This window comes from Nothoprocta perdicaria, unplaced genomic scaffold (assembly GCF_003342845.1).
Source record: "Nothoprocta perdicaria isolate Ctin4 unplaced genomic scaffold, notPer1 scaffold_120, whole genome shotgun sequence".
NCBI lineage: Eukaryota > Metazoa > Chordata > Aves > Tinamiformes > Tinamidae > Nothoprocta > Nothoprocta perdicaria.
The window spans coordinates 877,875-893,092 of record NW_020454317.1 but is presented as its reverse complement, the minus strand read 5'-3'; the positions used below and the strand labels follow the sequence as shown (position 1 = coordinate 893,092).

The 15,218-nt window shown below is 50.1% G+C and overlaps 1 protein-coding gene across 3 annotated transcripts; it reads right to left on the bottom strand.

The window, feature by feature from the left end:
- Positions 1-9,161: 9,161 nt before the first annotated feature.
- On the bottom strand, positions 9,162-15,211 carry MLF2 (myeloid leukemia factor 2). 3 transcript variants are annotated; one of them, XM_026054338.1, is made up of 8 exons: positions 15,156-15,211; positions 13,571-13,697; positions 13,214-13,252; positions 11,597-11,650; positions 11,077-11,202; positions 10,584-10,743; positions 10,250-10,490; positions 9,162-9,701 (listed from the first exon to the last, which is right to left on the bottom strand). In XM_026054338.1, the coding sequence occupies exons 1-7, from the start codon at positions 15,203-15,205 to the stop codon at positions 10,312-10,314; spliced, it is 735 nt and encodes a 244-aa protein (XP_025910123.1). In that variant the 5' UTR covers positions 15,206-15,211; the 3' UTR covers positions 9,162-9,701; positions 10,250-10,311. The 3 variants fall into 3 exon arrangements, with proteins under 3 accessions (XP_025910123.1, XP_025910125.1, XP_025910124.1); XM_026054340.1 differs by having other exon boundaries at positions 13,214-13,249; XM_026054339.1 differs by having other exon boundaries at positions 9,185-10,490.
- Positions 15,212-15,218: the final 7 nt, after the last annotated feature.

Sequence of the window (15,218 nt, the reverse complement as noted above, 5' to 3'; positions counted from 1 at the left end):
GTCAGAATACTTGATCTCCTAAGCACTGGCAAGGGGATGAGCCTGAGTGGATGGCAGAAGAGGGGATGTGAGTGATGGGTCAGTCCTGGCTCGAGGAGGAGGAAAACTGCCAGTTCTGGCGACACAAGTTTAATGGTTCTTGAAGAGTGATCCACTGCAACCCCTTGTTGTGTATTATATGTAGGACTTTGACATCAGGGTTCAAACAGGGACAAGGGCAGGAAGTAGGGCAGACGCTGAGTTGCTCTGTCCCCACACCTCCCATTCACACCTGGCTGTGGGGTGGGATGTCTGAGTTTGGGCAGGCGCTCCTCCAGCTGGCTTCTTCTAGGAGCTGCCTCCACCTTCTTGCTGGCGTTAATGGTGCTGATTCTCCTTACCGAATTAGTYGAGGAGGTGAGGACAGGATGGGGCAACCTGTCTCAAGTATGTGGCTGTTTYCTCTTCTTGTACAGTGTCTTCCCTCTGCAGTGAGCGCCCAGCCCTGCAGAGATTCCTCCAGGTTTCTTGTGGCTCCTGCTATCAACTACAGCCACATACACCYGCTGAGCTGAGCTGGGGCATTAGCAGCTATCAGTCAGGAGCTCAGAAATCCCCTTCCAGCCCCTCAGGGGGCTGGGGTGGGTGTCACCTTGGAGTAGGAAGTGCAAGGGAAAGGTACAGTGGGTGTCCAAGAGGAGTCCAGGATGAGGAACAAAGATTCTGGCAAGTCAAAGGAGCAGAGCACTGGCTCAAAGCAGAGGTCCAAGCACCCCAATATCCTACCTGTAACAGTTATCTGTACCTGATGGCTAGGGCAAAGCACAAGGGCAAGCACTTGCAGAATTCTCCCATCCACCTGTGATTTGTTTGCAGAGGATTACGAGTCAGAGGYGGTGCTTTTATGTTTAAAAGCTTTCAAATGGGCTCTCTCCCATGGAAGGTGATGGCCATTTTGTTAGCTGAGGTAGTTGAGGCTGCCCTTGTCCCTGATCCCCACATGAGACAAATGATGTTTTTTCTCAGATGGGCTATTGCTTGTGAAAAATGTCCCAATCTTATTTGTGCCGGRTTTCAGTGGGACTGCGTAGGGGGAGAAGCCCAGGGGGAGAAGGCTCGCGACAACAGGCTTCAGAAGGCCTGGTGCAGGGAGCACACGACCCCGCGGATCACAGCCCTGTTTCCAGTCACAGGTACAACTGGATTCCCCGTCCCTGGGGCTGGTACCTGAAGACAAACCTTGCAGGAAGGGTAGAAGCCGGACGCCCCTTCCACCCCCTCCAGCGCACGTCGGGATGAGCACAGGGGCATGGGTGAGCAGCGTGTGGCTGGGGTGGGCTCTGGGGTGGCTCCTGGGGGCGGCCCCATGCTGGGGACGGCCCTATGGCCCAACCTGGTCCCAGGGGCCCTGCAGAACCTGGGCAGCCACTGGCTGGAGGRGCAAAAAGGGCCATGGAAGCAGCGCGGAAGTGGGGCCGGAGCCGGGATCCCCTGCAGGATGCTGAGGCCCCACGGAGCCTCTGCGGGAAGGTGAGGGCAGAGGGGTGGGTGGGCAGCCCTGGCAGAGCCGGGGGCTCGCAGGGCCCGTGGGCTACCCATGTGCTGCTCAGTCCTCACGGGCACACATGGGGATCTCCCTTCCTTGCTGGAGGGGCTGCGGAAATCGCCCTTAGAAATGGGCCATAAGGATGGAAGGAGCGGAGGAGAAACAGTATGGACATAAAAACAAGGGGTGGAAGGCAGCCAAGGTAACCTGCTTGCAGACGGGGGTTGTGCTCCGGTGTGAGCTTGGAATTAAAGAAGTGCAACCCAAAGTGAGGTTAAAGGTGGAAACTGGCACTGCTTGGATAAGGAGGACAGGTCTTACTTCTCCCGTTAGAGAGGTCTTCTGAAAGTAGGCACAGTTGAAATTAGTTCTTCATTCCCAAGTGAAATTAGTCTGGCAGCTTTCCATGGGCTTTATAAGAACTGTAGTACATGCTGGTGGTAGTAAATCTGCTGTGCAAGTTACATCCGTGTGCTAGTTCCCAGTGCCAGCCAGAAATGGGGTACTCACGCTACAGAGACTTGGGACTACAGAGACTATGTCTGTGACTTTGTCCGTTCTTTCTGCACATTAGCTTGTCTGCCACACAAAGACTTTTGGCCAGCATTGGGTACCAGAGGTTCCGGTCCACAAGACAGATGGGTGAACTGGTGTCTCAGGCTGCTTTCTGTGGAGCTGTACCCTCTCCCAGACTCTCCCAGTCAGCAGCAGCAGCCACCCAGGCTTTCGGCAACCTCTTGTCGTGGCTGGAACGAGCCCTGTGGGACTGATGCCTGGCTTTGCAAGAACAGGGTGCAGTGGAAGCAGCGGGGGCAGCAGAATCCCACAGGCTACATGGAAACTGCAGCTTGCAGACCTCAGACATCCTCCTTAGCCCTCTCCTTTTTATGCACTGGAATAGTGATTTGTCCTGCTCTCGCACTCTTCTTTCTCTGCTAACCTTTCCCTTGGCAACTCTGCAGTAGTAGGACCCGCAAGGATCTCCTTTCCTCATTCCTTTTCCTAGACTGGTCCTTATTTAGCTGGCTATCTATAGTGCTTGGCAAAAACATTCAAATTCTCCACAGATTCTTCAGCCACCCACTGCTCAGGTGGTTGTCTCCGCAGCTGTTCCAGGTTTTCAGGGGCTTCCCTGCCAGAGCAATGTTGGACTGTGCTGGATTTTCACCTGTGAATTTCTGCTGGGAGCAGCTGGTGGCAGAGCCTCCCACTGCCGGGGGAAAGGAGGTTGTTTGCAACATAATTCTGTGTGTAATGTGCAATTATATTCACGTTGTGATTCATTCATTAGATACTGAAATGTTGGCTGGACTCGGGGGTTGTGCACCTTATCTGGATACCAAGAGTGTCCAGAATTGACACTGCGTTTGCACGTGTGCTAAAAACAACTCCAGTCCCTCCTGCTCTGAGGCACAAATGAAGCTCCAGCCAGCTTGGATCAAGAGAAAACATTTCTGAGGAGGCCTTGCTTTGCCCTGCTTCCCACAGGATTCCCTGCAGCTGCCTTTGAAGCATCTAGCAAAGGCTTCAGAGCACTGGGGAAAGAAGGATGCTCTGCTGGGTAGGAACACAAACAAGATTGAGCCTCCCGCTAATAGAATGGGATCTCTTCTGTTGCAAGTGTTGTTCTAACCCCTTGCATAAACTTTTCGACTGCTGGCCTGAGACTGGTTAATTTTATTGTCCTCACTAATAYACTTGAAAGGCTGCCTAAGAACCTGGCGGCTGCAGTGGTTACAAAATTTTTATAATATTCGGCTTAAGTGTATTCACAGATAGTTTACATGCAGTTGTTCCTGTACCAGCGTGGCTCTCATTTAAATTGCTCTTCCTCCTCCTTGCAGATAATCTCCCCTGTGTATAGACGTGGCTTTGCTTGGCTAAACAAACCAGTCTCCTCTTACATGACGAGCTTTCTTGTGCCCCAGGCCATGCTAAAAGCCCTTACCCTTCGAATCCAKCTTTCTTGGCTAGAAATGAACATAGGTCTCATTCACAGGTGAGGTCTTCTCAGTATCTTGCACAGCAACATATACACACCTATAGCTACTGGAAACACTTTCCTGGTTGCATTTGTCTTTTCCTAGATGTTTACAGTCATCACAGGACTGGCTGGTCACACTGAATCTTTTTTTTTTCTCCTCTGCTGCTTTCAATCATTTCTTTTCTTCCTATTAGTAAGGGATGGATATTTTGAGGCTAGCATCTCTGCTTTCAGCTTACCTCTGATCACTACAGCACTAGCAGTTGGAGATAAGTGGTGTTTGTTCCCTTCCTCCTCCCCTCTGGCCCCCAAATCTTTTATCAGGCATCCTCAGGATTTATAAACTCAAGTCAGCCCAAACTGCCAGATGTAAGGAGATAGTGGAATTAACAATAATCTAAGTGCAGTTTCCCCATGGGAACATTTTTTTTAAAAAAGTTGTCTCTAAAAAAATACAGGAGAAAAAAAAAGACTTAAAGACTTAGTTACATTTAAGCCAGACCAAAAAATACACTCATGCCATTTTTAAGGAAACTTCTGGAAATGTAAAGGTTGTTGCAGAATCTTGCAATTGATTTTAAGCTGGACTATTTTGATGTCTTGTCTAAATCCATGTGCTTTGGGGATTTTATACTCTTTCCTCACTCAGATGTGCTTTCCTTTCCCAACTAGAACACCGGGCCTACAGGCAGCTGTTTCCTGTGACTTGGACTTTCCTCTTGCCCCCTTCAAAACATTTGCCAACTCACCTGCTCTTTTGCTCTCCTTCCCACTGTTCCCGGCAGCCTCGCGCTGCTCCCTCTCTGATTCACAAATTCCTAATGCCCAAAGGGATCGGCGGGATCTCTGGCTTGGCCTCCCAAGCGGTGGAGCGCTGCCTCCCTCAGGGCCGTGGCAGCTCTCTGCTTTCTGCTTGAGACAGCCCAGCTAAGCTTGGGAATAATGAAACAGCAAAACAATCAGGTGTGCTGGTCTAGTGATCTCTCTACTGAAAGTCTGCCCTTTTATTTTGCCATTTGTATCATTAGGTTTAGGTTTTAGGTTTTTTAGGTTTAGGTTTTGCCATTTGCATCATTAGGTTTAGGTTTTGCCATTTGCATCATTGGGTTTAGGTTTTAGGTTTTTTAGGTTTAGGTTTTGCCATTTGCATCATTGGGTTTAGGTTTTAGGTTTTTTGGGTTTAGGTTTTCTGCTCAGCCAGGTTAAAGAGCCCCCTCGTGTCCAAACCTGCATCTCCGTGTTGGCAATGCCAGCCTGTGCTCCAGTCAGGCTGCCCGAGCTCCTTGCATCTTATGGTGCCAGGCAGCTTCTCCAGGMCGCAGGTCACCCTGTTGCTCCCTTCTTGAGTCCTTCTAGTATCTGGTGTCTTCCTTTTGCTGGAGTGTAGCTGAGTTTACAAGTGTTTATGTGTTATGTGTCTTCTATACAACCCTACTGTGCTGTATACAGCACAATTCATCTGCCAACTCGATGACCCCAGACTAATGCACCCAAGTATAACCCATCCCCACAGYGGAAGAAGTATACAAAACAAAAAGGATCCCCAAGCCTGGTTAATTTGCTTGTCTCGCAATTCCCAAGTTCTTTCTTGGAATCCCTCTAGAGTTTCCAGAAAAGAGTCCTCCATCTTCAAAGAGCACAGATTACATTTATGTTCCCAGGTGAATGYCTTTTTGCATTTAGTACAGCCAAAAATAGTTATTCTTTATAAATAAGCACCATACCAATGGATACAGACAGCTCTGCACTGTTCATCTTTTTCTATCATTTATCACCTTCATCTTTCCTTGTGTCCTCTGAAAGCTTCATCAGCRCTAGTTTAATACCTTCTTTCAGACCATTAATCAAGATAATAATGAGCATTAGTTTCAGAACAGCATTTGACTAKTAATACTTCCCTATGTTGAGAATTCTTTTTTTCCCCCTTCATTGCTTGAAAACCATCAGTAAACTAGAATTTGTAATGTAGGTTCCCTTGTTGTTTTAATATATGCATTTTAAAAGAGAATCAGAGAATAGTTTTGTGTGATTAAGTTAGACACCTGGTGCTAGCATAACTTCAAGCTTCTGTATTGCTTCGGTTAACCCAAGCCAYGATCTCATTAGAAAATAGTACAGTCAATGGACAAGAACAGTTTTGAGAAGGTGAGAGCCAGGACATCATAACTGTCTTAAAAATAAACAAATCAAAACAAACGAACAAGCAGACCCCTCCATTTCCAGTCTTTTACTTTAAGTTAATATGAAGKTAAGTTGTTTACAGTTGTGGATATTGTCTTAGTTACTGTTTATAAGTGTTGGCATGAGGTTTGCTTTCCCAGGCCTGTCCTGTTCCCCAGTGTTCTACAGTGCTTGGGAAAGGTGTGGAGCACTCCAGGGCTTCCAAAATAAAAATGTTTAAGGATTAAGTTCATACATAATTGCTAAAACAACTCTTATTTTCATGATAAAATTTTCAGATGTGGGAAACTTTAGCTTTTTGTTTGCTGTGTATTAGTGATTAAGATTCTATTTGATTTGTCTGCAGCTAATGTACTCTCATTGTGGGTTGTTACCCAGCTCATCCATCTTTCTGCCAGTGTTTCCTGTTTCCCTCCATTACACCTCATTGAGCCTACCTAATCTTCTCTCTCTATTATTCTTTATTTTATTTTTGCATGGCAGCCCCCCTTTTCTCACTCTGGGTGCCCTACTTAAAGTCTCATTTCTTTGGCAAGACCCATAAATATCACTGCACTGCACTGCACTGCTCTGGTGCTTCAGCAAATCCCATTTGAAGCTGATAGTTGTGGGAGAAAGGTGTAAGCGTTGCCTCAGGTGGGTAAGGATTGCTTGGAAGCCTCTTGCACCTCGCACAAACCTCAGTTGTTTGGCTTTCACTTTGGGAACACGCAGCCTCRCCTTTCTCCATTCTGCTGTTATCACAGAAGTTTTCATAGACGCCTCRGAAACACGGAATGAGATGAACCCCAGCCCTGCAGCTTGTCCTGACACAACACGGGGACTGCTCCTACTTGAGACCGTAATGAATGTGACATTAAGGGGGGGATACAAACTTAATGGGGATCTAAATGCAGAAGTTGGAGTGGTTTAATTAAAAGCAGTTTTCTACTTGTGTGGGCATTCTTGTTTTCAGGCAATTCAAGTTAAACAGTGCAGTGCACCTTCTGTGCACCCAGGCTACACCTGCTTCCTTAAAACTATTTATTGTTTCTCACAGACYGTCTATAGACGGCAGAATAACTGAATGTTCAAGTAGAGCCTTTTGTTGGCACCCTGCAGTGCTCTGCACGCTCTTCTGTTGGCTTCTAACACCCTCCTTCAGCGATCAGTTGGTCTATTTTCATCAGACTTGGCCACTGGCTGAAACGAAAGCCCCAAGCACAAGCAGTACCGACTCGGCAAAACGCAACGGTGACAGCAGATCTTATTTCCAGGGAGATACAGATCTGTCACTTTTCTTCTCACCTTCACGTTCTTTCTTCTCCACAGTCGCCCAAACCATTGATAGGGAAGCGTCGCCGGGCCGGGATCAATGCCAGCCTGGGGCAGGTGAGAAGGCTTCTCCAGCAGACCCCAGAGCAGCGGGCAAAGATCTGCCTTCGCTGGCTGCAGAAGTCAGAGGGAGCTTTATTATCYCTCTTCCTTCAAAAACAGCCTGCTGCTCCCTGGAGTCAGAGGTTCATGTATTGCCATGATCTGCAGACTGGCAAAACAGAAAACCCTCCGATATGCTCCTTTTACTTTATCATTCAGAATCTCAAATCCTCTCTCCTGGGCTCCTGCTTTTGCTTTYCAGCCTTAACATGTTAAAAGCAAATTTTATTAAATACCTTTTTTTTTTTTTCCCTCTCTTTCTCTCTCTCTCTCTCTCTCCATTTCTCTGGAATACTAGAGCCTTGTCATGCCTGGAGAAGGCTGAGATCTTGGGAACGACTGTCCAGCAGTTAGCAAGGCTCAAGAAGCCAGGTAAATCACTCTCCATAACCTCTACCCGAGGGAAAGAGCACACAGTGGTTCAAAATCAAAAGTGGTTCAAAATTGGGGTTGCACCTAAACAGGCAGAAGGGCAGAATCCAGATAAAACTGTGTCTCCGAGGAAGTAGCACTYGCTCACGGGCCAGTCCAGTTTGTGGCAGTCGCTGCTGGAACAAGTCACGGCGCTGACGTCACTGCTGCCACMCTCCTGGCTTTGCTCTGTGCCAAAGATAACTGGATGCTCACATCTGAAAGCTCAGGGAACTCCTCCCGCACTACGTCCGTCTCCCTGTTCCCCTTCTCAGGCACCRCCTCGACGAAGGGCCCGGACTTTGCTGGGGCTGCTGCCACTGGCTCGATGCCGCGAGCACCTTGCTAAGCTCAGCTGCTTCTTCACCAGATCGAAACACCAGACCCCTCCTCTTGTGTCAGCTTGACACTACCACGGAGGCGAAGGACGCTTTTGCTCCAGCTCCTTCTCCCAAACTCTGGCAACACCAAGGTGACCTGTCCTCCACTAAATCTTCCCAAGGCCCTACCTTTCTCCATGTAGCTTCTCCCTCAGCCACCCTTTCTTCAGGACCTGCCTTGGTTATGGCATCTCCAGAGACCCAAYTCCCTGCCAGGGGGGCAGCTGACTTCTCCTCCTCCAACACTTACTTCCCTGTGTCAGCCAAGTTTCCTCCCTTCGCTTTCCCAGATGCTGGAAACTGCAACCCCCTGGGGAGGCCCTGGTGAGCTGTCACCTAAAGAACAGGACCATAACCTCATYGGGGTTTTCTGGGGTGCAGATCAGACTGTGGGAGTGGGGACAGAGCCAGCTCTCTGCTCTGCGCTTCCCTGAAGGGAAGCCTCACCATGTGAAGGGAAGTTCTCACCATGTGAGAACTCCACATGTTAAAGGGCCAGATTCTACACCCTGTTTGCAAGGCAGGAGAATTGCTACCCAGCAATGCTTCTGTCCTTCTCTTAGAGCTCAGATGTGGAGCATGGGAATACAGAGTAATATTCTGGCACAGCATGTGCAAGGGGTAGATCCAAGTCATGCATCATTTCCCTTGTTCTGTTCCAAATACGTTCATGAAAAGGTTTACAGAGCCGTGCCGGCTGTAGCAGGGCACTGCCGCACGAACCCAGGAGATCTTTCTAGCGCCGCGTTCCTAATAACTGCCTTTCTAAATAATGCTTCCGAAGTTTCACCTAATACTGAAGAAGACAGGACCATTAATAACAGCCTCCAACAACAGCAGCGTGAGTCGCAGAGAAATAATAGGAAAATAGTGGAGATACTCCCCAGATTGTGCAGAAATGGTACAGATCGCCGAGACCCACTCGGGGCTGCGCAGGGGGACCGGGAAGCAAAGACCACCAGCAACTGCCCTTGGAGGGCCTTGTGGAACGGCACCAATGGAAGGGTATTTTTGCAAGCGGTGGGTTCCTGGGTTTTCTTTAGCAACTTTGGTGTTGCTGCTGAGCACCATTTCTTTGTTTTGTAACTACAGGGGAAGGGATTTACAGAGGGAAAAAACCCCAAAACTTAAAATTAAACACTAAATTTCTTTCTGATTTCCCAAGGACATGACAGAGGTTAGTTTCACAGCGGGCATAGTTAGAGTAGCAGAAGGCAAGAATTGATCCAACAGCTCTTTACAGTTTGTTTCTTTATTCAGTAAACATCTAGTTACAAGTCTCACAAATTAAAAAAAGAGGGYGAGCTCGCTGAATAGGGGCCGGGGGACGAAAGGCTGGTCCAGCTTTTTTTTCTGTTCCTCCCTTCCCTACCACACACATCCTGCTGCTTCTCCACAGCTGCACCAAGGAGCAGGAGGGCAACAGAAGCCTTTGCCCCAGCGAGGGGATTAACAGGGTTCTAGCAGAATTTCTTCTTTTGCTTCACGGGGGACTAGACACCAACTTCAGAACCAGCCTCACCCAGCACAGAGAGAGTGGGAAGTATGGAAGAGGAAGGCAGCAGCTTCTCATGCCCACCACTAATGGCAGAAAGAACAGAACCGAGGGAGAGCGGGAAGGGGACGGGCCACGACTGCCAGTGAGATCCTCCCTGCCCCGCGGCGGCGCCCGAAGCGGGCAAGAGGAGCAGTGCAGGTTAGTTGCTTTGTTTYGATTCTTAAAGGTGGAGGGAGGGGGGGGTTAATATTAAATTTGAGGAGGGTCCAAGTGGTGCTTTGAAGGGGCTGCAGAGTTTCACTGTACCTGGGAGTAAGGGAAACAAAGGGAGAATATAAAGAGTCAGCGGTGGTTAGAAGGCGGCACAGAAGACGAAGACAAGTTTAAGCCTGAAGTTTAAGGAGCGGAAACAAATCCCCAGTTCCAAGCACTAGACCACAGCCTAGTGAACCCAATTCAAAACACAGGAGAGTGACACCAGCAACTGTCTGCCCTTCCTAAACCCATCTGGATTCCACCTTTAAAAGCTGGTGGACTACAGATGGGCTCCTAGTTCCGCACAAGGACATCAGCTCGTTGCCACAGAACGCGATTCCCACGCAAACACCAAGCATTTCTGCTACCAGCTGAGGCTGATGCCACACTTTTCCTCCCTTGAAGACAAAGCTCACYTAAAGAGCTTCCACCTTCCCCATTCAAACCCCCTCATCTTCTCTGCTCTCCAGATTTTTGTGGGAACATCCATTTCCAGCCCAAACGGCAGAACAGTATGAGACTGGGACAACAAAGGGAAAACTCATCTGGCTAAGAGGCACCCATGCAGCGGAAGACGGGCAAACGTTGTTAAGACTTACAAGAGTGTGCAGGTAGATTTGGGGGTGACAACACGGCACCCCCCACAAAGTCTGCTCTGCCTTCACCAGTCGTAGCGACGGGACTGTCTGGAAGGGGAATCCTCCGGGCCCTGGATGGCGAGACGAGCGCCCTCGGCCCGGCGGCCGCCGCTGCCGTCGTGGCGCCGATACTCCAGGCCCCGCTGCGGCCGGAACCGGGACGTCTCTCGCCTCCATTCGTCATCAAAGGCGGCCGCGTCGCCTGCGCCATGGAAGAAAGAGAGAGCAGCCCGGCTGGGGAGAGCTGGGAAAGCGGCATCCGAGGCCGCTGAGGAGAGGGACGCAAGGCACTCACTTTCATCCATGTTGATGTAGTCCTGCCTCTCCTCCTGGTCACCCGTACGATGGTTCCGGGATCGCTGCATGATGTGGGCCCGCTCCCTGATGTGGTGCCCGATGGACATTTGCTCCAGGCCGCTGTCCGAATCCCTCACAGTCCGCCTAGTCTCACGGATCTGTGAAAGGATTCCCATAGAGAAAAGCATTGTGGCTCATCCCGCCCAGCCCCATGAGGCGCTCCGATTCCTTCCTGCACCACTTCAGTCACACACCGCCGCCACCACTCCCAACGTGTCAGAAGCAACATAATAAGAAGGGAAAGGCAGATTCCCCCCCGCCACTGCTTCCTCTCCCCTCCCAGCGGCCCTGAGCAGGGCTCAGGGAGTCACGGCGCGTCCCTCACACAGCCCCGGGCGCGAGGCAGCGACGCTGCGGGTGGCAGCAGCAGCAGGCGAGGGAAGCTCGCCCGCCCCGGCGGAGGCGCCGCCGCGCTCCCCTCTCCTCCTCACCCCGCCCGGCGCCGAACGCATCTCCGAGGTCTCCTGGTAGACTTTGGGCCCATCACCCAGGTTGGAATAGGAGATGACAGTTGAGGAAGTGAATGTCTGGCAGTTGCCTCCACTTGTCATGTGCTCCTGAAAGAAGAAATGGGGACAAGTGTAGGGGGAAGAAGGGATGCCAGTTGCTTCTCTCTCGCTAAAATGAAGTGGTATGGAAATTACATATGGGACGAGTATACTCTCCACGRGTCCATCTTCCTGAAGAATGCCTCTTCCTACTAAATTCCTTCTGACTAAGTCTTCCCCTGCATCTCTTCCCTCCCCTCCCCGCGCCCTGCCAACACGTTCCGGGATCAGCCCGTTGCTGCTCCAGCCTGGAGAGCAGGCTGGACTTGCAGCTTCTGCCTCCTCGGCGGCCTGGGCACTGGCAGTATCCAAAAAGCAAAAGAAGATGAGAGACAATAGAGAGGGCAGCAAGAGCACCCTCAGTGCTGCTCTTAATACAAATATTTTTTGGGGGGGTTCTTACCATATTTCCAATCATGTCATTCATCATTCCAAACATATCCATGAAGCCACCTGCCTGAGAAGGAAAATAGAGTACAGGAACAGTCAGCTCCAAAGGATACAGGAGGAAAGTACAACAAACCATCTGCAACAGACACAAAACTGCTAAGAAGAAGAAAAATACTTGATTTCCCCCCCCCCCTTTTTTTTTTCTCACCTCAGTAGGGCAGAAAAGRCAGAGTATGGGGTGGTTCTTCTCCCCACTCTCCCAGGTTTCAGAGTCCAAACTTTTTGTCTCTTAAGACCTCTGGTTAGAGCAAAGGGCATTTTTTTCTTTGAATCTGAAACCTCAAGCACCGGGTTTCCTGCGTCCTCTCACACAGGTTTAGAGAAGAAAACGCAGGACGGGCACTAACACTGCTCTTGACTACAGAACAGCCGTCCTCACGGCGGCTTTAACCGCGTCAGCGTCAACCCGCAATTTAAACCACACAGGTGTTTCTGGGGGGTTGTGTTTGCTCTAATCTAATAACAAGTTCTCKTATTTTCCCTATGAACGCTTGACTGTTTTTAATCTTGTAAAACTAAAGGCTTTGCTAATATACTGGGCCAGCAGGTCTACCAGGTTAATTGTGCAATACGTAAACARAATTACAGCGTCAGCTTAAACTTGCTGATTTTTTATTTTGAGGAGCATCTCGTTCGTGTTTTCAGAGAACCAGCAATCACGTGCGTTATTATCCTCCAAGGCCTATTAATCCTTCTTAGAGCTAGAGCAATTCCAGGATGCTTAACCTTTCTCATTGAGGCAATGCTGCAGAGCAAGGCAGCCTAAGTTATGAAATCTGGAGTAACCCCTTGACACTGCATTTCAGAGGATGACAAGACCCAAGCAAGGCAAAAACAGCGCTCGCTCTCATGTACAGACATGCCCGCTCTGCTCCTGTCCACCTGAAACATTCCGGTGGCTTTTCCATCTTCCACTGCTGGTCCATAGTCAACGAGGATCAACGATCACCTCTGCCTAATAACGGCCGAGTCTTCTCCTTGAGCAGTGGCAGTTCCTTGAGGAGCTCCAAACCAATCTCCTCAGTCTTCCAGAGGCATGAGGTTAATAAAAGTCTGTCTGTTCTCCCTAGATATTATCTGTCCCTTTCCCTATCAAGCACTATGGTGTAACAGCTTTAGAACTCTTCTCTACTTGAGGTTCAAACACAAGCCCTCTATAAACAGAGTAAAAATCTCTGCCTGAGAACAGCTCATAGATTGACTAAAACATTAGAGAGGAAACAAGGGACGTGCCTGAAGTTAGACAGCAAGTCAGTGAAAGAGCTCCAAGAGAAACTGTCTGCTTTTGGTTTTACTTCAGCACTTGCTTCCCTATTCCATTTATTATAAAGCTGAAGCTCCCTCTGGAGTGCTCACCTTCCACCTCACTGCCTGTTCAGACAGCCTGTCTTGGTCACCGGTGATGCATCTCAGCACTACTTGCACTGAGCACCTCCTCAAAAGAGCCACTAGTTGTAAAGCCTCAAACAAGGTCTAGTGACCTTATGAAACTCAATGGACTGGAAGAGTGGCCCAAATTCCATCTTCTTCCTTTCTTTCAGCAGGACAGAAAAGAACTCAGAGGACTCACCATGCCCAGCATTCCAAAGGGTGAGACAGCTCCTGCCTGCTGGGACAACAGAAAAACAGGATTACTTTATGACAACTAGCTATTAGAACCTCCACAAAGCACCCTCATTTTTGGAAAAACGACTGGTAACAGAAAGACAAACAAACAAAAAAAAAAAAAAAAAAAGAGAGAGAGAGAATATAGTGCAAACTATACCCCCCTTAAAGTGACTTAGAGTTTGAGAAGTCATACCTATCCCCTCCTCCCGCTGCCCCTAGAACACAGCTGCCAAGCAAAGCGCGAAGGGACGCGGTGCAGAGACAAGGCACGGGAAGAGAGCGCCGCGGGGCACGGCAGCGCCGTGGGGCGCCCCCTTACCTGCATCCTGCGCCCGCCCTGGCGGGCGCCGGGCGCCGAGCCGTCCGTGATGCCGAGCAGCGGCCCGAAGCCGAAGCTCCCGGAGAGCATGCGGCTCATGTGCTGCCGGTGGATAGCGAAGGGGTCCCTTCAGGAGCGGCGACAGAACAGGAATGAGGGAGGGGTGACAGAACAACAAACCCAAATTGGGCTCCCGCCCAGGCTCCCAGGCGCTCCTGAGTAAATGTGACTGCATTTTCCTCTCCGRGGTGAGGGCCCAGAAGCCCAAAAACTTAAGTGTTGGGTAGGCTAATCCTTGGGACTGCCCAYTGATCCCATCCTGCTGCCCATTGCTTCAGGTACCTCATCCTAAAATCCTTCCCAGGCACTAACAGACCTCTGTACGGAAACAGCTACTACTCTAGTAGTAGTTCCTAGTAGTTCCTACTAACAAACTCCAAGGCCACACACGGCTAAGGCCATCCCAGAGCCCTATGGCTCTAGCAGACAAAAGCCACCTCTCAGCTGGGCAGCTGAAGCGTCACCATCCTTCCATCCCCATTGTTTCCTGTGCCAACAAGACCACCACTCCAACAGCTCCGCTGAATGTGTCAAAGGCTTCTAGAGGGGAGCTCTGCTTTTTGCAGGGAGCTGCATGAATTGCTCCCTCACCACAGGGTCTGAGCGTGCACAAACACCCAAGCAGAAGACCGAAACCTTCAGAACAGGGAAAAACTAAAACTGTCATGGAAGACAGAGAACATAATTTAAAAAAAAATCCTTTTTTTTTTTTTTTTTTTTTAAAGATTCCTTTGCACTTGTCATAGTCTGGATGTATCCTTCTTGAGTACACGTAACCTGCAAAGTATTGTGCTCCTGAGATCACAAGAGCACCTGGTACAAACCAATACTTTTCCCCCTCTCTGCTGGAAACACTTTGCATAATAAAAGCTAGACTCATCCCTGCCGCATCAAGGGGAACACACAGTCATTCCGTGACTAAGTGGGACATCAAAGCTTTTCTGCTAATTTGGTTACAGCTGATARAACTCTGGCTTTAGCACCAATTTTATAAGCAAAAAGCCTGACTTCGTGTTTCTACATAAATTAACCTAATTTCCAGCTGTCCCATGCTTAAGATAACCAAATTCCTACCATATTACACTGCACCCCCTACCTGCTCTGACAAGAACCACCTCAAGTTAGTGTCACTGCCAAGTTCAACCAGCGGCATTCCGTTTCTGCAGTGTGCACCGAGACAAGAACATTCTCCGGCCCGAGTCCATCGTTCTTGCAACGTCTGCTACATCCCGATACTCATAGCCCATTTTCAAACTAGTTGTTTCCACCTTCTCTGCACTCTGGCTCCCTGCAGCTTCCCGAGGGCTCCGGCAGTCTCCTGCAGCTCCACGGAGGGTTCCCGGGTGGGCCCCGGGAACAAACGGGGCGGCGAGGCGGGTTCCGTGCCCCGCGCTCCCCGTTCCCGCAGGGCTGCGGGGCGCAGGCCGCGCTCCGCCCCACACGCGCCCCGCGCCGGGAAGCGGCGCCTTCCCGGGGGCAGGGGGGCCGCTCCAGGGGCCGCCGCTCCAGGGGCCGCCGCACTCACATGGCGAAGAGCGGGTCCTCGGGCTCGCCCTCGCGCAGCAGCCGGAACATGCTGCCCTGGCGG